The sequence below is a fragment of the Leucoraja erinacea genome, chromosome 7 (assembly GCF_028641065.1).
Source record: "Leucoraja erinacea ecotype New England chromosome 7, Leri_hhj_1, whole genome shotgun sequence".
Classification (NCBI taxonomy): Eukaryota; Metazoa; Chordata; class Chondrichthyes; order Rajiformes; family Rajidae; genus Leucoraja; species Leucoraja erinaceus.
In genome coordinates, this window is record NC_073383.1 from 45,537,892 (window position 1) to 45,563,585 (window position 25,694).

General features: G+C 43.1%; 1 protein-coding gene across 5 annotated transcripts in view; it reads right to left on the reverse strand.

Moving 5' to 3' along the window:
• Positions 1–25,694, reverse strand: part of agap1 (ArfGAP with GTPase domain, ankyrin repeat and PH domain 1) — a 566,650-nt gene that overhangs the window by 192,623 nt on the left and 348,333 nt on the right. For all 5 annotated transcript variants that reach the window (XM_055638440.1, XM_055638441.1, XM_055638443.1 and 2 more), the window contains exon 11: positions 14,511–14,679. In XM_055638440.1, the coding sequence (XP_055494415.1) occupies positions 14,511–14,679 (169 nt within the window). The remainder of the gene's footprint in view (positions 1–14,510; positions 14,680–25,694) is intronic.

The following is a 25,694-nucleotide window of genomic DNA, read 5'->3' on the forward strand; positions in this document are numbered from 1 at the left end:
CATAATTCAAATATAAAAAAGTTCACGAGAGTGCAAAAGGTGGAATGAGTGCGCCGTTGTTGAGGTAGAATTAGGCTTGTGTGCGAGTTGGCTCTGAATGTACAGAATCATTACAATTATTTCGCAATTTTTGCACCCCAGGACTTTCCAAAGACAATATGAAGCATGTTTTGTTATGTTGTATGAAATCATGTAAAATGTAAAACAGAAAACAGAGGAGCCAGCAAAATGCTTATGTATAGATTCAAATTTCCACTGACCACTCCCTTTTTGGACATTAGTTTCAATTATTTGGGGTATCTCACTTACTCGGTATGTGCCAGAATTGGCGTTTTGCTGAAAGATTAGACATCTGTAACATTGACCCAGGTTTGGCTCACTCTACAGACACTGCCTGATCTGCTGGATATTTCCAGCATTTTTGCTTTGGTTTCAGCAAAGCTCTGACTAGCATTTCACAGTTTAATCTGGCACGTTGGTTGTTCTCTCTCTTTCTCTCTGTCTGTCTCTCTCTCTCTCTCTCTCTCTGCCAAAGCAATTCCCTTTGTCTTCTTCACCTGGTCCCAAATGTCTTGGCAATTAAAAATGATCCTGTTTTTCTCACTTTCCTGTGCAGGATACATTTCTATTAAGGAAACGGTGTCGCCATTAGCAGATTCTCTGGGGGAAGGGGGTGGGAGAAATAAAGGGCAATTCAGAAAACACGCAAATATTGTAATATCAGCAATGGGAGCAAATAAAAGCTTTCATACAAAACGGTTGTATGAAACTGAAGAAAATGGGAGAGCATGGGAACTGACGAGGTGAAGCAACAATACAGAGAATAGGACTAAAACATAGGTGAAATAAGAATGAAGAACAGGAAGTTACAGATGGTTTAGAACACAGTTATTTCTATATTCAGTAACTAGTGAAACAATAACTGTTTCCATGGTCTATTTCTGTGCATAAAGGGCAAACATAACTAAACGCCACAGTTGCAATGAAAGGAAAAGCTTGGTCATGTTATGATGGCACTGTCAGGATTAAAAGGACAGTTATTTACTCAATGTCACCTCAACAGCTTTAAATAAAAGAGACAATTTTTGTTTGGAATAATGCTTACAGATGTCAGCCAGTATTTCTGTAAAACTGTCCTGAGCAAGAGCTGAGCAGGAGGCAGCCCATGAGTCACATCATATCTATCTTATTATCCGGTGTGACCCTCAAACTACCACAATCCTTTCCCTTTCTAGCCTGGCAGTTCAGTCAGATGTTGGAGCCAGGCTTCATCTGCCAGCAGCTGTTTACAGTGCTGATCTGTTTTAATGAAATGGCCATTAACTCTCTTTAAAGGTCAGAGAGCAGCGTGTACATGACTGACACCACACTCAGACACCACTAAGGAACGTGGGACCCTTCTCTCCCTTGAGACCATTTGTTATGACATTTGTGCCTGCTTTATTCACTATAATGAAAAGCTGAAGTCTGACCTCTTGATCAACAAATGCCAAAATACTTGTAGCCAGTTTCTACAATAAATTATCTTGAGGTAGAACATGCCCTTTTTCACAAGTATATAAACCTGTATTTGCATCAAATAAAAGTAATTTGGAGCAGTGCAGTCTCTATTGTAAATTTATAATATCTTTGAATTGCACAAGGTTTGGAAAAATAATACTCTTTGCATTAAAGAGAGATTTGCCTGTGACCGTGCCTATTTACTCATTTTATTTCATGTAAAGTCTCTTTTTCTTTTCTGGTCAAGCAGTAAAAAAGTAGACAGTGAGACCCAGCTTGACACAAGATCTAATACTACAAGTCAACAAGAGTAAACATCACAAAATGGGCCACATAACACCAGAGAGAACACAGCCAAAAATAACCGATACAATATGCATATTTAACCAGCTTGCATCACCAGTGCTAACACACCTCCAGCAAGCTTTTTATTCCTGGTACAATATTTATATTCACAGCTGAGAGATGAATGAGCAATGATTTTGTTTGATGGCATTGCATTGTAATGGATGTGCAAACATTGTGAAAATACTGGTCTAGAATTTGCTGGGGAAATAATGACAGGGTTTACACAAACAATGTGATTGGCATTAAAGTAACCTGACAGCCTGCTGCAATGTGAGATGACTGCTAGTGCATGCGGACTTATTTGTGCTGATCTGCTTTGGCCTGCAAATTGTTCACAAGCTTTTGGTAAATAACGGGGTCAAAAGGCAATTTCCTGAACTTTAGTTTAGTTCAGTTTAGAGACACAGCGCTGAAACAGGTCTTTCGGCCCACCGAGTCCGCACCGACCAGCGGTCCCCGCACATTAACACTCACAAGGGACAATTTACATTTAGACAAACCTGTACGTCTTTGGAGTGTGGGAGGAAACCAAAGATATTGGGGAAAACCCACAAAGGTCCCAGGGAGCATGTACAAACTCTGTACAGACAGCACCCTTAGTCAGGATCAAAAGTGGGTCTCTGGCGCTGTAAAGGGCCTGTCCCACTTGGGCCTCATATGCGCGCCACGCAGATGGCCCACGAAGATTTTGTACATCCCAAAATCCTGGGGCGCTGTGCGCGACCGCACATCACTGCCTACGTCACCACGCACCATGCGCGCATCACGACACGTGCGTTGTGACGGGTAAATGATGTTGCATAAATTACGTGCAAATGATGTCCAAGTGGGACAGGTCCTTAAGGCAGTAACTCTACTGCTACACTCTACTGCTACACTCTACTGGCCAGGGGGTATGGAGAGAAGGCAGGTACAGGATACTGAGTTGGATGATCAGCCATGATCATATTGAATGGCGGTGCAGGCTCAAAGGGCCGAATGGCCTACTCCTGCACCTATTTTCTATGTTTCTATGTTTACACTACCCTACCGCCCGGACTGAAGCAACGTTAACATGATTGGGAAATATTTCGGCCAAAACTTGAATGAATCTTGTTGCAGAACGTTAAGGGTCAGTATATATAGTATTAGAATACAGGGGAGGTCATTTAAGACTGAGGTGAGAATAAACTTTTTCACCCAGATGGTCGTGAATTTATGGAATTCCCTGCCACAGAGGGCAGTGGAGGCCAAGTCATTGGACGGATTTAAGAGAGAGCTAGGTAGAGCTCTAGGGGCTAGTGGAGTCAAGGGATATGGGGAGAAGGCAGGCACGGGTTATTGATAGGGGTCGATCAGCCATGATCACAATGAATGGCGGTGCTGGCTCGAAGGGCCGAATGGCCTCCTCCTGCACCTATTTTCTATGTTTCTATATTATTAACAGTACAATGATGCTTTAAGGAGATGATTTTAGTTGTTGCAATCCCACTCAATATCTCCAGCCCTGAAATGAAAGAAAACTGTAACCGATTCTTGAATGTTGTAAACTGTTGAAATGAAAAATTTCAAATTTTTTTGTTCCATTTTTTTCTTCCTTGTTCGTTTCCTCTCAATGGAATCTTACCCAATTTTTATTTCTCTATCTGTACTTAACACAACACAAACTCATCTGTGCTCCTCTTCACTGTTACCCAATGTCCATTCCTTGGCATCACTGAAGATATGGGGAGTTATTGGATTAGGATGCAAAAGATTGTTGGAAAAGATTAATTGAGGTTTTGTGCCCCAACATAATCTGGGCCTCAATGCCTGCATTTATCCTCAGAACATACCGGAACACAAATATTAGCGCTCACTTTGATTGATGAGATTTAATCGCTGGATTATTGTCCCCTTCCTCATCCCTTTCTAAAAAATATGTATTCAAAGATTCACGGTAATTCAAAACACCTAGTATGAACGATGAACTTCCCAATTTTCCAACTCCACCCCCTCTCCCCCCACCCACCGTCACCACCTGCCTACCACTGGTTCCACAACCTATCTATCACACTTTCCTCATCACTCCCTCTCATATATTTATGATGGCTATCTCCCCTCTATACCTCAGTTCTGATGCAGTGAAGACCTTGGCCTTCACAATTAGTATCTGATCTGATGAGTTCCTCTGGCAGCATTTTCTTTTACTCCACATTATAGCATCTGCAGTGCATCGCCTTTCATGTATACATCATGCAAGCAAGGATAAAAAATATGCAATAATCCATGATCATTAATTCTCCATCACTGCCTTACAACCCACTGACTCAACTTTCTGGGGTTTGATATAAATGTTAAACTAGTAAGTGACTCAAAAATGAGCATAAATCCAAGAATAAAATTTGATCAAAATATAAGTGCTCAATGCAAGCATAATCTATAGGAAGAAAAACAAAACTTCTCACAATTGGACTGAGCTTGATGAGGAGATGTATATTTTCTCTCTCCACTGATGGACTGGTGGGACTGTAGTCTTTGGAGTTTAGAAGATTGATGGATGATTCTATTGAAACATATGTCCTGAGTGGGTACTGCAGGGTAGATATCGAGATGTTTTCAAATAGTGGGAGAGTTTTTAGTGATGGGATATGGTTTCAAGATAGCGGGCTGGTCGTTTAAAATGGAGGAACATAACGTTTCTTCTCCAAGCAGATAGCGAATCTCAGGGATTTTCTACTGCAGGGAGTTGTGGAGGCTGGATCATTATAAGTATTTAAAGTGAGGTAGGTAAATATTTGAAAGATCAGGGGATTGAGGACAATGGGGATCTGGTACAGAGGAGGAGTTGAGACTTGGGGTAGATCAACCATGAACAGATTGAATGGCGAGGCACGCTGAACCTGGCGAAGAGGCTGCCTCCAAGGCCACGGAACTGACAAACTGCCTCGACAAAAGGGCAGAGAGTGGTGGGAATAGGCAGCCCAAAGAATTCACTTCCCACACTCCAGTAGGGTGGCTTGGAAGACCTTCAATCGCCCCACTGGTCGAAGTATCCGCCTAAAGCATTGCCCTGTCACGGCCAATTCCATCGCCCACCAGCTCCTGGCCAACGGCCACTTCAAAGATGTGGACAAAAAACAATAGTCATTCTGTCAAACAGGAAACCACTAATATTTGGAAAGCTCCAGGCGATAAAGGGCTCCTGTCAGCACCCTTTTCCTCTGCAGAACTCTCTTCTGTGATCTCTCAATTGAAATGTGGAAAAGCCCAGGGTCCTGATAACTTCCCCCCCAGAATTCCTGAAACACTGCGGTCCTAAATGCCTGGTCTGGCTCCGTGAGTTTTACTCCTCTTGCCTCATTGGTCTGTCCATTCCGAAGATCTGGCGGAAAGCCACCGTCATTGCGCTACCAAATTCAAACAAGCCTGCGGACGACCCAAGGAACTATCAGCCCATCTCATTCCTCTGTGTCCCGTACAAGCTCCTTGAGCGGCTTCTCCTGGCCCGGCTCGATCCAATCATCGACCTCCAACTACCCGCTAAATAAGCCGGATTTCATCGTGGACGCTGCACCACCCATCTAATAGTCAAGCTGACCAATGACATCGAAGACAGTTTCGAAATGGGTCACAAGGCGGGAGTCACACTGGTGGTCCTCACTGTGATACAGGGTGGTACTAGGGGCTGATCTTGAAGCTCCTCTGCACCATTCCTGACCGTCATTTAGTGCAGTGCCTTGCCAACATCCTTGCCAACTGCAGTTTTGTACTCAAGTCCAGCGGCGGACAATCTAGCTGACTCCGACGCCTAAGAAACGGAGTCCCCCAAGGCCCCCATGCTCTTCAATCTCTATATCAGCAATCTGCCACGCATGACCTCGCGCCAGTATGGATATGCAGATGACCTGGCCCTACTGCACTCCGACAGGAGTTGGTCAAACGAGGAGGATATGTTCTCGGCGGTAATGGAACTTGTTGCGGGTGGAGACTAAAACTGAGTATGGAAAAAACCACTTCCACAGCCTTTCACCTGAACAATAAGGAAGCTCAACGCCAGCTAACCGTCACCCTCAATGGGTCACCCCTACCCTATAACCCATTTCCTACCTACCTCGGGGTGAAGCTAGATCGGCAGCTGACCTGCAAGCACCACCTTGAAGCTCTCCGTGCTAAAGACTCGGCGTGGAACAACCTCCTGCGTTGCTTGATGGATTGTCATGGGGCGCCAGGAAATCTACTCTCCGAACCAGTGCTCTTGCACTCGTGTACAGCGCCGCTGAGTACGCGGCCACAGCATGGTGCCGCAGCGCTCATACTCGCAAGCTAGACGCCATCCTCAATAGCAAGAATATCCTTCCTCAAATTAGGGGACCAAAACTGGACACAATACTCCAGGTGTGGTCTCACTAGGGCTCTGTACAACTGCAGAAGGACCTCTTTGCTCCTATATTCGATTCCTCTTGTTATCAAGGTCCATGGGCTGAAGGTCATGGTTCTGTGTTGTATCCTTCTCTCTCGCTCTCTGATAAACTGGAGCAAAGGGGGTTTCAGCAAGATTGAGTATCTGTGCTGTGCCATCAGGAGATCATAGGCACATAGGACCATTATCTGCACACATAAACCAGTGATTAGAGAGGTCAGCTGTGGCAGCTGGCAGCTCTCTGGCCAGAGTTGGAAGTCCCAATTTCTTGCTGAGGGCATGTTGCACTGTTGAAGATGCTTAGTGTATAAGGTGTTGAAGTATATTACACTGAGGCCCCATCGGCATCGAGCAGCAAGGGTGGTCACGGCAATATCCAAGCTGATATTCACCCAGATCAATGAAATAGATTAAAGGATCATTAGTCAAGTCGTCAAGAGTCAAGTCAAGAGAGTTTATTGTCATGTGTCCCAGATAGGACAATGAAATTCTTGCTTGCTGCAGCACAACAGAGTATTGTAGGCATAAATACAGAACAGTTCAGTGTGTCCATATACCCTAGAATATATATACACACATAAATAAACAGATAAAGTGCAATAGGCTGTTATAGTTCAGAGTTTGTTTGAAGTTGTGTTTAATAGTCTGATGGTTACAAGTTAGGGCTTTATTCTTTGGGCGCAGAAGGTTAAGGGGGGACTTGATAGAGTTTTTTTAAATGATGAGAGGGATAGACAGAGTTGACGTGGAAAAGCTTTTCCCACTGAGAGTAGGGAAGATTCAAACAAGGGGACATGACATGAGAATTAAGGGACTGAAGTTTAGGGGTAACATGAGGGGGAACTTCTTTACTCAGAGAGTGGTAGCTGTGTGGAATGAGCTTCCAGTGAAGGTGGTGGAGGCAGGTTCATTTTTATCATTTAAAAATAAATTGGATAGTTATATGGATGGGAAGGGAATGGAGGGTTATGGTCTGAGCGCAGGTATATGGGACTAGGGGAGATTATGTGTTCGGCACGGACTAGAAGGGTCGAGATGGCCTGTTTCCGTGCTGTAATTGTTATATGGTTATATGGTTGTGGGGAAGAAACTGTTCCTGAACCTGGATGTTCCAGATTTCAGGCTCCTGTACCTTTTACCTGATGGCAGCGGAGAGATGAGTGCGTGGCCAGGATGGTGTGGGTCCTTGATGATGTTGGCAGCCTTTTTGAGGCAGCGACTGCGATAGATCCCCTCGATGGTAGGGAGGTCAGAGCCGATGATGAACTGGGCAGTGTTTACAACTTTTTGCAGCCTTTTCCGCTCCTGGAAGCCTAAGTTGCCGAACCAAGCCACGATGCAACCGGTCAGCATGCTCTCAACTGTGCACCTGTAGAAGTTAGAGAGAGTCCTCCTTGACAAACCGACTCTCCGTAATCTTCTCAGAAAGGGGAGGTGCTGGTGTGCTTTCTTTATAATTGCATCAGTGTTCTGAGACCAGGAGAGACCTTCGGAAATATGCATGCCCAGGAATTTGAAGTTCGTGACCCTTTCCACCATCGACCCGTTGATATAAACGAGACTGTGGGTCCCCATCCTACCCCTTCCAAAGTCCACAATCAGTTCCTTGGTTTTGCTGGTGTTGAGGGCCAGGTTATTGAGCTGGCACCATTTGGTCAATTGGTCGATCTCACTTCTATACTCCGACTCGTCCGCATCAGTGATACGTCGTCGGCGAACAATGGTGTTGTCGGCGAACTTGATGATGGAGTTCGCACTATGTCCGGCTGCGCAGTCATGAGTATAGAGTGATTACAGCAGGGGGCTGAGCACAAAGCCTTGAGGTGCTCCCGTGCTGATTGTTATCAAGGATGACACATTTCCACCAATACGAGCAGACTGTGGCCTGTGAATGAGGAAGTCCAGGATCCAATTGCAGAGGGATGCGCAGGGACCCAGATCTGAGAGCTTGGTAACCAGCTTGGAGGGGATGATTGTATTAAATGCTGAGCTGTAGTCAATGAATAACATTATTGTTGGAGAATTGGAGGTTGACAAAGATCTGATAGAAGTTTACAAAAGTATGGGAGGCACAGTCAGGGCAGTTAACTCTCTGTATTGTGCCTTCACATTGTATTCTCAATTACCTTAATATTTAGGCCTCCCAGATTATAACAGGTGGCACTAAGAGCTGTGAATACGACCCCAAATTTTGGATAGCTTGAACAGAAGAGCTGGACTATGCAGAATGGGATGAAAAACCATACTTATGGGAGTCTATCAGCCAGCATGAATGTGGTGGACCGAAAGGCCTGTTCCCATGCCATGACCATTTGCTGCAAACTCCGTTTATTCTTTACCACGGCAAAATACATGGACAGCCACCGAGCTGTACCACGCTGATTGAACGGGGTTAAAATTCAAGGAGCACAAGTTGGGGCACCCAAGGTTTCATATATGCTGGAGTAAGCAACACCCAGAGGCCGAGTAGGCTAAAGGGATTTAGCCCTTAAAGCATTTATATTTTTCACTTTTCAATTTTACACAGAAGGGATATGAGCTCTGTTAATTGAATAGAGTATTTTTTTGTCATCCAAACATGAAGTCGGTGTTATATAAAATAATCACAAATTAGATGAATTTATGAAAACATACTACAATGTTTTCTTTACCCTCTAAACACAGCAGCTTTGACACCATGAACCGCAGCAGAAGTAATACAACAATAAAAGGAGAGGATCTCTTTATTGACTGCCAATGAACTGCTCTCCTATGCAGGCAATTACTTCCCCATGTCTGTCAGTCAAAGGAAAAATGACTGAATCCATTAGATCAAACCTTTGCCACTGCTCATAATGCACCTCTTAGGCCTCATTAATCTGAGTCAGCGGCACACAGCCAGCGGTGCTCAGCAAGGCAACGAGTGCCTCCCCCACACCCCACGTGAGTTCTTTCATCTCCGAAAACAGTGCTAATCAAGCTATCCTTATTACCGACTCACTGTCATGTGAACAGCATTCAGTCCTAACTGCTCTCATTACAGTCCCATCTTCAGAGACGTCTGGCTGGAAAGAAAGTCTGATTGCATTAATATTCATGGCAATAATTAGTATTCTAGGTCACTGAATATTCATCCTATTATTTTGGTTTTATGGGTTGGACAAAGTCCTTACACTCAGTGCAGAGGGGACGTATATTTTAGTTTTCCGAGAACAAAATTCTCTAGTAAGAGCAGTCAATGCTGAGTGGGACATTTACTATGAGATACCCAATAACTGGCTAAAAGTTTACGTGTTTGAAGTTTACACCTGCTATAATGAATTTTATGAAAAGAAAAAAATAATGAAAATTAACAAGAAAATTGCAAGTTTAGTTAAGCTGCGCAGAGCTGGAGTCAGTGTTGTAAACTTTTTATTTGCAGGACTGCTATATAAAGATTTAAAGGTTTACCAGCTGTCATAAATACATATAAATAAGTTAATGATGTCCTGGAGGGTTCTGACAGAAATTTATAAGAGGTTAACGATTAACATAAGCACGATGGTTAATAGTCAAAACACGTCAGCAAATGGCTTTTCTTGGCCTATATTCGAGTTGCTTAAAATGATCAAATCCATTATTAAAAATTGTTTGAGTGCCATCAAAACTTGGATATGCTGCAAAGCAAAATATTAGAAGCTTGAAGTTAAGAGCAGGGTTGAATTCCACAGAAGTGGATATTTATTTTCCAATATGTCAGATAGATATAGATTACAGGACAGGTGAAGACTATTACATAGAGATACTTGTATGTTATATCAATCCCAGTCCTCACCCTTCCTCCTCACACTGAGTGATACATCCAATCCCACAAGCACTGGCTACCAGCCACTGCCTAGCTCTGAGTGGCAATATTTAATGTGTGAACCTATTGGGTTTTTGTATCCCACCTGCCTTCAACAGGATAGGTTTGTCTGTTTTAAACAAACAAAATGTAGCTTCCTAAAAAGCCAATACACCTTGAATCTGGCATGCACCACAATCTGGTGGTGCCAGGAGGGTATATTTTCTGGACCACTGGATGTTATTTCTATAAATACCACAATACTGTTTTCATTTCTATTTTTAGACATCATGTTGTATGCTAAATTTTCCAGTGAACCGAGAGATTGAAAAAGTTGGAGTAACTCAGCGGTCAGGCAGCATCTCTGGAGAATACAAATAGGTTGTCTAGAGAAGCCACCTGACCTGCTGAGTTAAGGGCCTGTCCCACTTGGGCGTCATTTGGGCGACATTTAGACGGCAGCCAAAAAAGAGGTTATCGCGTGGTGACGCGGGCGTGACGCGTGGTGACTCGTGCTGTGACACGCATTAACACGCGGTGCTTCCCTGTCGCCTCAGGATTTTGGAATGTTCAAAATCCAGGAGCGACATTTGGGTGTCTTATCATGCCGTGTGCCCTGTCACACGCTGATGGATGCTGGCCTGTGGGTGACGCCCGGTTAGGGTTAGGGATCACAGATGGGCTGTAAAATATTCTTCCTTCAATGCATGGATTTTAAACATTAATATATTAAAATGAATACAATAAAATCAATTGTGCAAATGAAAAGGTGTCTGAGTCGTTCAGTTTTATTTATGGATGTATTGGTCCGTTTCCAGATCCGATCACCGTGTCTTTTCACTGGGATGGATTCAGTGATACTTGTATGTTATATCAATCCCCTCTCCCCTCTTTCGCCCTCCCCCCCCCCCCCCTCCTTCTTCCCCCTCCCCCCCTTTCTTCCTTCTCCCCCTCTTTCTCCTCCCCCTTATCCCCACCCCCCTCTTCTCCCCCCTTATACCTACCCCCCCCCCCCCCCACCCCCTTCCCCGACTCCCTCCCCCCCCCCCATTTGTGGACCCAGCCCCCCCCACCCCCCCCCCCCCCCACGCTTTGTGAACCCAGCCTGCGACCAGCGATCCCCCGCAGGAAACCCAAACCATAACCCTAGCCCTAACTCTGGCTTCTGCCTGCTCATCATGGGAACTAAACTGTTGGCCACGAGTTGTTAGTGGGATCTAGCTGTCACAGGCTGGGTCCACAAATAGGGGGAGTCCCCATCTCCTCCCTTTTCCCCCCTCCACTCTTCTCCCCCTATCCACTACCCCCTCCCCTCACATCCCTTTCTCCCCCTCTGCCTCCCTTCTCCCATTCTCCACCACCCCCCCACTACTTTCCCTGACGCCCCCCATTTGTGGACCCAGCCTGTGACAGCTAGAACCCACTAAAGTACTGCACAAAGGTCACATTGTCTGTTTTAGTAACATTGTCTATGGGATAAATGCAGGCGTCGGGGAAAGTGAGGGGGGGGGGGGGGGGGTGGAGAATGGGAGATGGGAGGGAGAGGGGGAGAGGTGGAGAAAGGGAGGTGAGGGGAGGGGGAGAAGAGGGGAGCAGGGAGGAAGAAGGGGGAAGGGAAGAAGGGGGCGGAGCGGGGAGGGGAGAAGGGAGAAGGGTAGGGGGAGTGGAGACGGAGGGATGAGGGGAGAGGGGAGTTCAGTCAACACTCACTGAATCCAGCCCTGTGAAAAGTTATAGACTGTGATCGAATCTGGAAGTGGACCAATAAATAAAACGGAACAACTCAGACATCTTTTCAATTGCACAATTGATTTCATTGTATTAAATTTAATAAATTAATGTTTAAAGGAAGAATATTTTACAGCCTCAACCCTAATCGGGCATCACCCGCATGCCAGCATACGTCAGCGTGTACGTCGTGCAACTTGACGGTTTTACGGACGTCATTCACCGATGCTCTGCCCTCGCCCAAATGTCGCCCAAGTGGGACAGGCCCTTTACTCCACCTTTTTGTGTTTATCTTCGGTTTAAACCAGCATTTGCATTTCCTTCCTACACAGAATTTCCATACAGCTGGATAGCAGAGTAAATATGGGTTTTACTGTAAATTAAGAGCTATCCAAGTTTTGTTGAAGGGTCTTCGATCTGAAACATTAACTCTGGTACTCTTCACACAAATGCAACCTGGCCTGCTGAGTACTTCTTTCATTTTCTGGTTTGATTTAATATATCCAAGTTGGTCAATTTTTCAAGCAATTCGATTTCCACAGGAGGAGACGTGTAGAAAACAAAGCGGCATTTCAAGATGTCTCGTCTCTACCTTCTGAAGACCAACTTGGATTTGTCATTAAATTACAACAACCATACTCTGGTGGTTCTAACAACACTGAGACTCTTGAGACTAACTTCAATAATTCGGCATCCAATTGTTCAGCATGGGGCTCACTGATTCTCTAGAATGCGAGCTGGGAATCCAGTCTGCAAGCAGAGGTATCCCATCAGTGCCAGGGCTCCGGACAGCGACTGGGGCTAGGATCTGAAATATCAGAGTTCAGGAATGTGGGTGGAGTTTCAGCCACAGCCACACTGATCTGGAGTGGTGGAATGTTTATCATTGGATTCAATTATAACATTTATTACACAACTGCACAGCATGTAAAAAAAGGGCATTAGGAGTATCACCCAATTGCCTGAACAATCTGCTAGTCCTGCACCACCACCATATCAAGGGTGCCGGATTATCAGAGCTTTGTATTTGTTTAGAATTCAGTTTGTATCCACTTGGTAGAAATAAAATGTTTAAATCATTTAATAACAATTTCCATTTCTGTACCAAATTCCATTTCAACACTTTCTCACAAGGTCGTCGCCTGTTAATGATGTGATACCTTGGTTGCGCTCGTTATTAAAACATGTTGTTGAGGCATATTCCAGAAAGTAACTACAAGTGAAACTGTGAACCTCGTTCAGTGTCATTTATATTTGGTTCAAAAATCAAAATTCTGTTTTTGTTCGAGGAGAGATTGAATCCCCCAACAGTTAATCATAAATCAGTGAAGATAATTATGCATGAATTAAGAGATCCTTCAAATGAAAAAGGGGATTAGATCATACCAGCCGTTTTGTGTATTGCTCGTGGAGAGCAAGTTTTCCCGATGTAAATTTTCTCTGTATATGTTAAAATTGCAGCGATTAGGGATCCAGATCCATTAATATAATGGCTCCGTGAGTTAAAAATTATGACTGTCAAGTTATGGGAGATTCTGGGCACCTTTCTTAGCTGCATTCCACCAAGATTCTAAATCTTTCTAAGTAAGTTTTTGTTAAAATAATTTTTAATAAATAAAACAAATTTGTAAAATTTGGTAAACCAACATCTGCAGTTCCTTGATATTAAATTATATTCAACCAAGTTTGGCTTTTCACCTCTCCGAGATCTGCAGATTATAAACATACATTGCTCTCTGATCAGTGGGGGATCAAAATCCAATCTGCTGATACCTGCACCACTAAATCAATCGATTCTCATACACTATAAAATAATTGTCCAATGCCATACTTGGGAGAAGTGAGGCCATTTTCACAATGCAGCAGACAGAAAAGCATTAAATAGTGTAGATAGGAAGTCTATATCAATGCATCAAGTATTATGGCTCTGGTGTAAACTAAAGGATCAGAGTCCGTTGTAATTTGTTGACAGCTTTGCTAAAGCCCCTTTACAACAGTAAAAATAAAATGTAATTCAGCTATTCAAGTGTGGGAGTGTTGAGCCTTATTTCACTATCTTAACTCCGACGGAAGAAAATAAACTGATATGGTGAATACTTGCCTCTCATTTAATTTTCTAATGTTTATCCAATTGATATAGAAATATGGCAGTAAACTATTGCTGTTTGATGAGTTATACAACTAAGAGAGAGTGGCACAATCACATAGACTGGCCCTTTGGCCCACAGAGTCCACACCAACCATTAAACATCCATTTACACCCGCTCTTCATTAAACAAACTATATTCTCTGAAATTCTTCTCAACTCCCCCACTTTCTCCCACTCACCTACACTCAGTGCAATTTATAGTGGCCAGTTAACTTACCAACTGACATGTCTTTAGAATGTGGGAAGAAACCCATTCAGTAAAAAAGAGAAGGCTAAAACCCCATTCACATTGTGAGTCAGGAATGAGCCTTTGGACCCTGGAACTAAAGCAGCTGATCTACTAACTGCACCACTGTGCAACTCGTGAAGGTACTTCAGTTGGTTTTGCAACTGCATCAACGTGCATCAAACTCTGCAGGTGCATTTAGAGGGGGGTCTTGTTGCTAAAATTCAGGCAATAAAGGTTCTCTTTCCTGAACACCCTGTGGTATATCGGCCTGATGCTGCAATCCTGGATGGTTACACAGAAGGCAGGCAGCAAGCCCAATTCTGCTCCCAGTTTTGGAGGCAATTTTCTCTTGACAGTGCATTCTTTCACTCACCTGCATTCTGTGAAATATGCAAACTACTCAGATCTTTGGGCAAACCATTCGCCTTTGGACTGGAGATGGGGGCGCAGGCTGAGGTGGCGCGAGGCGGCCGCTTTCCAGGGACTTTGACTGTAGTCCGAAGAAGATCTATTTCCTTCCCGTGGACATTTTGCATGTAATCCTTGACAATGAGAAGAATGAAGGTGAAAATATTAGCATTTGAGTCGTCCTTTTTTTAATATTATCTTTCTAAATTAGAAAAAAAAAAAACAGAATGCATATCTGTGAAATTCATCTCCAATAAATCACACATTTTAATGAATGGCAACTAAATGCACAATACAATACAAACCCTAATGTCAGGTTTTCGTCGAAACCAATACAATTTTTTCCTAAAATAATATTTCATTTATGCAGCTACATCTGCAGCTCATAATAAAACACCATTTTCTTTTGTTTTGAGCTGTGAATAAATTGATCTTGCTCAAACTGCCAAGCTACTGACAGAGATATTTGTCAACATCAAGCCCCAATTACTATACTCAAGGCAGAATCTCAAATTCAAACCACTTCCCCTGGTTTTCATGTGCAAATGCTGTCTCCACAATCAGTCGTGTCATTTGTGCCCCAATACTGATCAGAACAGAAAGATCTTAACAAGACACAATGGCAATTCAAACCAAAGTACTCAAACAACTCTTAACAAGTCACTGGAGAGTACTTGATGCAAGTTTCCACAAGTGTGGTCCTTGCAAACCTCTGCCCCTTAACAGCTTGAAAATAGTAATTGCAAACCTATTTGCATATATTGGTGTTCATCATTCCCAAAAACATAACTGTGAGAGCCTCTGGGATATTGTTCTGCTTGGAGAGCATCAATAAACGAGGTGACCGGGCACACAAATCCACCCTCTTTGCTCCTATGCTGTCGCTTGTTTTTACATTTGACTCCTAATTATGTTGCATCTATTGCCATCCACTTAATTAGCTGCATTAATGTGGTTTCTTTTCACATAGTCAAGCAATTAAGAGCTATGATTAAGTTTCATTCAATTAGCCTCAACAAACATGCTAATTGATGCCCCAGATGGAAATGAGGTGCGATGAGGGAAACCTGCTCGCAATCCGCGATTCTGTCACAAAACCACGGCTCTCTGAGCACTGACAGGGAGACAGTTGCCGTACCAGAGCAGACATCTCCAGAATAACCTCCTGCTACTTTACAGCAGTGAACAACGTGTCTCTTGTTAATTATCACTGCCGTTTAATAGAAAGTTTTTTGAGAAGAAAGAACACAGTGTATTATTAGCCTAAAATGCAGTACACCCCCATACTTAAAAGAGGGTTAACCTTACAATGATAAACATAAAGGATTCTATATTCCTATCAAGGGGAAAAAACTAATCAGATGAGTGTGGATTCACCAAAATATATTTTCCAAAAACTATACACAAACCATATGAAAAGTTTATTTTTAAAACTTGCGCTTACAAAACATTTGAAGTATTAAAAGCAACTAGACACAGTGATATGATCCAATTTTACATCAACATGGCAAAGTTATTAATTTAGAGATACTACCATGCTAATGATTTCTCCTCTAACCTAGAAATTAAAGCTGCAGGCCAATACTGTTCATCAGTTACTGATATACATTATTGCAATGTGCTGCAAAGACAATGAATACTATGGGAGGCTGCCTCAGTTGGATCCTTTGAGCAAAACAGAAATTCCGAGTTTTGTTGTATTTAAAATATATATGCAGAATAAATAGAATTCCCTATGGGTTTTTTTTATATGAAACTATAGGCACACACAAAAACATTGGATGCCACATTTCTTTATGCCTTTGCAACAAGAATTTAAGAATGGGAAACTTAACCAATTTAGAAAAGTTGCTGCAAAAAAAAAAACGCTGGAGGAACTTTGTGGTCCGACATTAGCAGTGGAGGGAAATGGACAGACGGCTTGTTTGGTCGGGACCGTCCTTCAGACTGATGATATAGAGGAGAGATTAATAGTAGAGTTAAGGGAAAGGGTTAGGGCGAGAGCTGGCAAGTTACGTTGATTTAGGCAACAGAGGTGATTGGTAATTAGTCAGGTGGGGGGAGCAGGGTAGAGATAGTGACCAAGGTTGGACATAATTCTACCAGCTATCTCCAGAGCATCAGTTTGAAGAATAGTCCCGGTTCAAAACATCATCTACCAAATCCCTCCCACAGATGTTGCCTAACCCACTGAGTTTCTCTAGCAGTATGTTTTTTGCTCATGATTCAAGAACCTGAAGTCTCTAGAAAAATTGCAGGTTTTTTTGTGAAAGTTTCTCACAAAAGTGCAAATTTGCTGATTAATGGTCCAAATTTTTTAAAAGATTTAAAATAATTTGTACTGCACCAGCCAATACAATATTAGAGATAACATTCTCAGTAGAGTACAATGAAATCAGATTTTTTTTAATGGGAAGATTTGCCTGGTCAGAGTATTTCGCTACTTTAGAAAGACCCAAAATCTTTCATTTCAAATGTTGTATTTATAAAACGCAGACAATTTGGTAAGGTCTTCCAGCTGAAAAATAAATGACAAAATGTTCAGTGGTGTGCACAGGCCAAGACACAAGGGTCCATAATCAAGAATGTTTAATTGTTATATGTACTGAAGAACAATGAAATTCTCACTTACAGCAGCACAACTGTGTTGTAAACACAGTACTTAATCAATTGACAACATAATAAAGAAAATAAGTTCAATAAATTTAAAAAAACAATATAGTGCAAAACAAACCATAAGGCCAAAGTTCCTAGTGCAACCAAGGCGGTTCGTAGCGAAGGAGTGTTGGTGTCTGTAGTGTTCGATAGCTTGATGGTTGGTGCTTGTTTACATGATAGAGCTCAGACCAAGAATCTGTTTCCGGGGTCCAGTACTGAGCCCAATGGATGTAAACGGCTTTGATGCTGGAAACATGGTTTAGGAAAGATGATGGCACTGGTTTACTTATTCTGCCAACATCACCAAGCCCTTTAATATTGACTTTCTTGAGACAGTGTTTTTGTTGTTGCAGTTATTTTCGGCTTGACTGAAGGGGAAAGCAGAGTAGATCTGGCAGTGGTCTGTCCAACAGCCATTGGGAACTTTTTGACCCTTGCCTAGACAATGACAGAAGCAAACAGGTGCCTGAACCTGGACTAGGGTCGAGAGAATAAAAAAACATAAAATGCTGCAAATACTCAGCAAGTCAGGCTGTATTTGTGGGAAGGGAAACAGAGCTAATGTTTCAGGTCGAAGACCGTTGTTTTCCTTCCCAGTTTAGTTTAGTTTAGAGATACAGCACGGAAACAGGCCCTTCGGCCCACCGAGTCCGTGCCGACCAGCGATCCCTGCACATTAACACTATCCTACACGCATTAGGGACAATTTACAATTACACCAAGCCAATTAACCTACATTCCTGTGCGTCTTTGGAGTGTGGAAGAAAACTGAAGATCTAGGAGAAAACCCATGCAGGTCACGGGGAGAACGTACAAATTCCGTACAGACAGCACCCGTAGTTGGGATCGAACCCGGGTCTCCGGCGCTGCAAGCGCTGTAAGGCAGCAACTCTACCGCTGCGCCACCATGGCCACCCTCTTACCAGGTTGTTGCCAAGGGTCTTCAACCTAAACATTAACTCATTTTTTTCCACAGATGTGGCCCGACTTGAGTATTTCCAATATCTTCTGTTCTTATTTTACATTTCTGGCAGTTATTTGATTCTCCTGTAGCTTCGAGAGTTTAAAAGTAGGTGATCTCATTGAAAGTACTAATTCCTCAGGGCCATGACTGGATCGGTGCAGAATTGACATTTCCTCTGGCTGGGGTGACTTGAGCATGCAGCTTGTCCAGGTGCTGTGGCCAATTTAGTTGAATCTTGGTACATTTCTTATTGTTCAAGGAGGTTGGATTTGTCCACACCTTGGAGAAATGCTAATACTCACCACAGTAAAACATCAGCAAATTAACTGCCCAGTCAGATTCCTCAGCTCTGTGCGTGCTCATCTCTTTATCCAACTTTTGAAAAAAAAACGAAAAGAAAATGCCAGGGTGGCATAGTGGTCGAGTTGCTGCCTTACAGCGCCAGAGACCAAGATTTGATCCTGACTATGGGTGCTGTCTGTACATAGTCTGTACATTGTCCCCGTGACCGCGTGGATTTTCTCTGGGTGCTCCAGTTTCCACCCACACTCAAAATAAATGCAGGTTTGTAGCTTAATTGGCTTTGGTAAAATTGTAAATTAATCCTTAAATGGTGCTAGTGTGTGGGGTGATCACTGGTCGGAGTAGACTTGGTGGGCCGAAAGGCCTGTTTCTGCCTATCTCTAAAGTCTAAAGTCAGACCCTGCTTAGATTGATTTCATTATGTTAGTTTTGGGACAAATATTTTTTACAAAAATCGGTTAAGTGTTCCTGGTCAAAATTTGGATGTGTACCCTGTGAGGGCAGATTTGGTTGTCTTGGAGCGTAGAACTTTATTGTAACTCCATCCAAGTGCCTGGCTGGATTATAGATCAAATCTTCAGAGTTGGGCTTGAACCCATGATGTACTCACACATGGGCCAGAGGTTTCTATAAACGCACTTTAATTCTTGCTTAACTAAAAGTTCCATATCAGGAAACATGAGGGGCCATTGAGAGATACAGCAGAGAAACAGACCCTTCAGCCCAGAGACCGCACCGGCTATCAGACATCCATTTTGTACTAATTTCATTTTATTCCCCCTATATTTGCATCAACTCCCCCCAAAATTTACCACACACTACACAAGTGGGGCCATTTGCAGTGGCTAATTAATCTACCACTCCCCGTGGAATTGCAATCTTGTCGTGGTCGTGGAGCTTGTGTGTCTCAGTGACCCCGAGAGCTATGCCAACGGGAGATTCATCTCCTGTCAGGGTCTCCAATGCTGGACAGGTCGAAGGGTAGAGGCGAGACGAAGAGCGATCCGCTGGTCCTCCAGGTTGGAGGTTGAGCACAGGGCTAACAACCCTGTCTCGTAAAACAAATATGTTACGGAAACAGCAACTGAAGGAATCAACAGGAGTGGAGGTCCTTCGTTGCTGGAGGCATAATAGGCAGTAAGTAAGTAAGTAAGTAAGTAAGTAAGTAAGTAAGTAAGTAAGTAAGTAAGTAAGTAAGTAAGTAAGTAATCTACCAACTTGAACGTATTTGGGATGTGTGAGGAAGTCAGATTATCATGTGTGAGGAAGTCAGAGTAACATGACATAACCCACAAGGTTAGAGGGAGATTATGCAAATTCCACACAGACAGTGCCAGAGGTCAGGTTTGAATCTGGGTGGCTGGAGCTGGAAAGCAGTGGTTCTACCAGCTGTGTCACTGTGGTTCTACATGGTGGCTGTGGGAATCATTCTAATGCCCTGCTTGCACTTTTAGAGAATCCTGACAACTCATTCTTAACCTGCCTCTCTGGTCCAAAACCAAACAGCTGGGTGTCCTATTCCTAAATATGTTTTCAAACAATGCATTTTGCCCCATAATCTCAGTTTGCAATTTCCCTAATGTAAGAGAAAATAGTAATCAAAAATGTTTTTATCTCCTGCTCCAGCTTCCTTAATTGTCTGGTAACTGAAATTATGCTCAATAATCTAATTGTGTGTAGACCTTGACGTGTCATTAACAATTAAACAAATTAGGGAAAGCACTAATTGGGAGGCTAGAACAGTTGATCTGCTTACTCTCACATAAGCAGCATAAGGCAATTTAGCACTTCTGAGAGTAATAAAATTTTACCTTGAGATATTACTCTGGTTGTACAGAACATTGGCCTGTATTTGCAGGGGAACGCCAATGATGCTGTCAAGAATTCACCTCCACGTAACAAAGTGCAACCTCAGCATTTCCCACGAGATGATCTGCCATTACCTGCTGGCCATTGGCAAAGTGCCTGTGCTCCAGAGCCGAGCAGTTCATTGTGGAGCAGGAAGTCACCATGAGCTACCTATAGTTACGTTGCAGACTACTACTATGCTACAGAAACTGATCCTTTTACCTTGGATAAATATAAGCTGCACGAGCCTCAGGTAACTATTTCTTTGAATGTAAATTGACCTGTAGACAGCAATGTAGTTTAAAATTACTTGTATTTATAGAAACCCACTCACGGATAGTCCATTTAGATTTTTTTTTTTAAGAGTTTTAACATCTTTTGAGAACTTTGGAATCTTTATGGAATACTTCGACAACACTTGTTTAAAATTATCTTACTGAATTATGATTTGAAATTTTGGTGTTTTAATGTTCAGACAGTTTCAGCTGGGTCAAGTGATGCGAGTTCTCAGTGAGAGGTTGTGAAAGGTACGTTTGGAGTTTTGCTTTTAGAAGTCACAGTGAGTTTATTGTCATGCGCACAAATATAATGCACGGTACAATGAAAATCTTGCTTGCAAATGCACCACAGACACATGGACTCACACAAACACACAAGAACACAGATTATATATGAATCACCGAAATTCCACAAGGCAGTGAAAAAAAAAATGGTAAAAATAAGGCGTTAGTACAAAACACAATTAGAAAACAAGTGCATAAAAAGTGCAAGAAGTGGTCTGCAATATTCTGTTGTCGAGTTACGATTAGGGGTAAGCTCACTGTTGGCTACAGGATCTGACTTTGATATATATATACCTCACAAAGGAAAAGTTTCCAAGGTCAAAGGAAGAGAAGAGAGAAATAAATCTAACTAATAAATCTAACGCGAGCATTGCCACTTTCATTTCACTGCACATCTCGTATGTGTATGTGACAAATAAACTTGACTTGACTTGACTTGAAACTCCAACCACAACACTATCTCAGCACTGGTCTACTATGGACTTTTGTGTCAGAAAGAACTGCAGATGCTGGTTTAAATCGAAGGTAGACCCAAAATGCTGTAGTAACTCAGCGGGGCAGGCAGCATCTCTGGAGAGAAGGAATGGGTGACGTTTCAGGTCGAGACCCTTCTTCAGACTTTTTCTAGGTTGCACTCCGGGCTTCAACCTGCATTATTAGGGTCTGGTTACCTAGTATAACTGATAATTTATTGTATTATAGTTCAGTGCATATTTCGTTGTTGTGTTGTTGCATTAAACGTGCCTGTAAAGCTGCAACAAATGTCCTGGTCCTGGTAATACTATTGACACTTGACATGCACCATGTCCACTGCAACACAGAGCAGCCTTGTCACATCTACTAACAAATTCATTCCGAACTCCAGCAAAAGCCAAACAGGAGAGTGAAATTCCAGGTGTGTGTAAGCACTGACTGGTTGTCAGCTGATTAACCGTTCCTCATAACTGTGCCACTACAAAGATCATTGAAAAGAAAATTGAGCAGGGTGTGTAACAGTGCCACCCATTCTGTTCCAAAACAGAAGTTGAATTCCGCCCTACAGGCACATAAGCACCTGTATGCAGTTGTAATCACCCGCACACACCTGACTGCAGCTGTAATCATTGCCACATGCACATCTGTGCCCATGATCACAGGCAGGCTGATGAAGGCTCCATCCTTTCCACTTTACAACTGCAGCCATATGCTCACTCGTGCAATCCACGCAAGCTCACGAATGCTCGGCAAATTATAGAGCCGCACAGCACAGAAACGGGCTCTTTGGCCCACCATGTCCATGCCGACATTTTTGTCAATCCACACAAATTGGATTTGCCTGCATTAAGACCATATCTTTCTATGCCTTGTCAATTTAAGTCTCTGCCTAAATGCTTCTAATGCAGAGCTGTGCCTACAGCCTCACGCACATCAATGTTCATTTGCAGATAGTTCGAGAGCCTCCAGTGCTCACTATCAATTGCATTTGGCATTGTCATGGAAATAAGATAAGTGTCACAATGGAACCTAGTTCAATGGTTATCTAAAATGTGAGCTACCCTAATGTAATTCCAGGCATTTCAATTTGCCAAGATTTACCATTCTTGAAATTTGTAGAGAAATAGAATAATCAAGGCAGCAAAGAAGACGATTCAGCAGTCAGTGTCTGTACTGGTCATTTGAAAAGCAAACCGGTTAGATTGATTGTTCAAGAAGGAACTGAAGATGCTGGAAGATCGAAGGTACACAAAAATGCTGGAGAAACTCAGCGGGTGCAGCAGCATCTATGGAGCGAAGGAAATAGGCGACGTTTCGGGCCGAAACCCTTCTTCAGACTGTTCAGACAGGTGCTTATGTGCTTGTAGGGCGGAATTCAACTTCTGTTTTGGAACAGAATGGGTGGCACTGTTACACACCCTGCTCAATTTTCTTTTCAATGATCTTTGTAGTGGCACAGTTATGAGGAACGGTCGATCAGCTGACAACCAGTCAGTGCTTACAGACACCTGGAATTTCACTCTCCAGTCATGTGTGTACAGGGAAGTACAATAGGGGGCTGAGGACGCAACCCTGGGGCGATCCTGTGCTCAGGGTGAGGGACTTTGATGTATTCCCTTCTATCTTGACTACCTGGGGCCTGGCGGTGAGAAAGTCCAGGACCCAGGCACACAGGGAGGTGTTGAGCCCCAATTCCATTAGCTTCCCGGCCAGTCTGGTGGGGACTATCGTGTTGAAGGCTGAACTGTAGTCTATGAACAGCATCCTCACGTAGCCACCCTTCTGGCTGTCCAGATGGGAGAGAGCGGTGTGCAAGACCTGGGAGACCGCATCGTCCGTGGATCTGTTCGGACGGTATGCGAACTGCAACGGGTCCATGTTCCGAGGGAGGAAGGCGCAGATGTGTTTCTTCACCAGCCTCTCAAAGCATTTCATGACTACCGAGGTAAGGGCCACCGGACGGTAGTCATTCAGACAGGCTGGGGAGGCATTTTTTGGTACCGGTACAATGTTGTGGGTGTAGCTCAAACGTTGGATGGCAAGAAGCTGTTCTTGAACCTAGAGGTCACGATTTTTGGACTCTTGTACCTTCTCCCAGATGGTGGCAGTGGGATGAGAGTGCGGACATGGTGGTGTGGGTCTTAGATGACATTAGCTGTTTTCATGTGACTGGAGCTCTCGGTACTACAAGTGCTAGACAGTAGAAAGAGATCATTCTGCTGGGAGGGTGTTCAAACTCCACTTTACAAACTTGTTGACATACCCCTACCCTACGGTGGAAGCATAAATGGGGGAAAATGTTTGAATTAACCTGGCCTATTTTTAAACCTCAAAGCCTGCAACAGATAAGCCAGTGATATCACATTTCCAATTTTGTGATTTTGTTGTGTACAAGATGTTCATGAGATTTTTCTATGAGAGAAATGAATATGCTTTAGATAGTAACTCACTGCCTGTAAAACTCTTGGATATCTCTCAAGATCATGAAAGCCACTGTATGTATGTATGTATATCCCTCTTTAATAAGAGCCATTCAAAGCAATTGTTTCTTATCCCAATCTACTACCCAAGCAAGCAACATTCTTGTTGATTTGAACAGGGTCCTTTCTCAATACAAGTTGTTCAAAGCTTGATTTTTAGTGGATTGTCGGCAGCATGGAACCCATTCCAGCATATAGCTGCCGATTGGATGAGGAAAACAAATGGGCAGTTGGCTGCTTCAAAGCCACAGTTTATGGAAATGTGAGGGAACATTTTCTTCCACAAGCTCAGTTAACTTTCTGATGTTCAATAAAAGCGCAAAATAGCTCTCTGTAGTGAGAGGTGAAGACCATAATTCAGGAGAGGTTAAATAGGCTGGGTCTGCTTTCGCTAGAGCAAAGGAGGTTGAGAAGTGACATGGTAGAAGCATATAAAATTATAAGAGGCACAGATAGGATACATAGCCAGAGTCTATTTCCTATGGTAGGGGTGTCTAAAGCTAGATAGCATAAATTTAAGGGTAGAGGAAGGAGAGATTAAAGGAGTAAATCCTTCATATATAGTTGATATTTGGAGGAGGAGGTGGTGGTGGTGGCAGGAACAGCAACAACATTTAAGAGGCATTGGGACAGGTACTTGAATGAACAGAGCATAGAGGGATATGGAATTAATGCAGGCAAATGGGATTAGTATTCCTCCAGCAGTTTGTTTTTTGCTGGGATTAGTATAAAAATACATGAATTTTGGAATACAGTGCATTCAGAAAATATTCAGACCCCTTCACTTTTCCCTCATTTTGTTATGTTACAGCCTTATTTTAAAATTGATTAAAATCTTCTTAAATGGAATGAGAACTTTGGAACCACCAAGTATTCAGACCCTTGCTATGACACTCTTGATAGAGTTTTCCTTGCCGAGCCAAAAATTGATTGGACATAATTTGGAAAGGCTGAGCAATCGGGGAAGCCAGGGCAAAGGAATGGTCAGGGAGGTGTGTCCAAGAACCCCGATGGTCACTCTGACAGAGCTCCAGAGTTCCTCTGTGGAGATGGGAGAACCTTCCAGAAGGACAACTAATTCTTCCAGAAGGACAACTAATTCTGCAGCACTTCACCAATCAGGCCTTAATGGTAGAGTGGCCAGACGGAAGCCACTCCTCAGTAAAAGGCACATGACAGCCCGCTTGGAGTTTGCCAAAAGGCACCTAAAGGACTCTCAGACCATGAGAAACAATATTCACTGGTCTGATGAAACCAAGCTTTCCTCAGATTTGGAGACCAATACTGTACACAATACTCCAGGTGTGGTCTCACCAATACCCTGTACAACTGCAGTAGAACCTCCCTGCTCCTATACTCAATCCTTTTGCTGTGAATGCTAACATGCCGTTCGCTTTTTTCACTGTCTGCTGCATCTGCATGCCTACTTTTGTGTGTAGATTGATGATGATACTTTAAAAAAATATATCAATTTTAGGCTGTAATGACAAAATGTGGAAAAAGTGAAGGGGTCTGAATACTTTCTGAATGCACTGTAGATGCAGTGGGCAGAAAGGCCTGTTTCTATGCTGTACGATGACAACATAAGAAGTATTAAAAGATCAAAGTGTACAATACGGCCGTGAATGTCTTTTGCCAGAGGGCAAGAACTATAGAAAAAAGGCTGCAAAAACATAACTACTGCGAGCAAAACAACAGCTATTTCAGAGAGGATCGATTTTCATTCAAATTTGGCTCTCCCCTGTCCATCCTCCACCCCTTTGCCCACACCACTGTCACCCAAATTTTCTTTTTTGGTTATTATCAAGCCAAACCGTTGAATAGATGCTAAACACACTGCCAGAAATGTGCAGGATCTC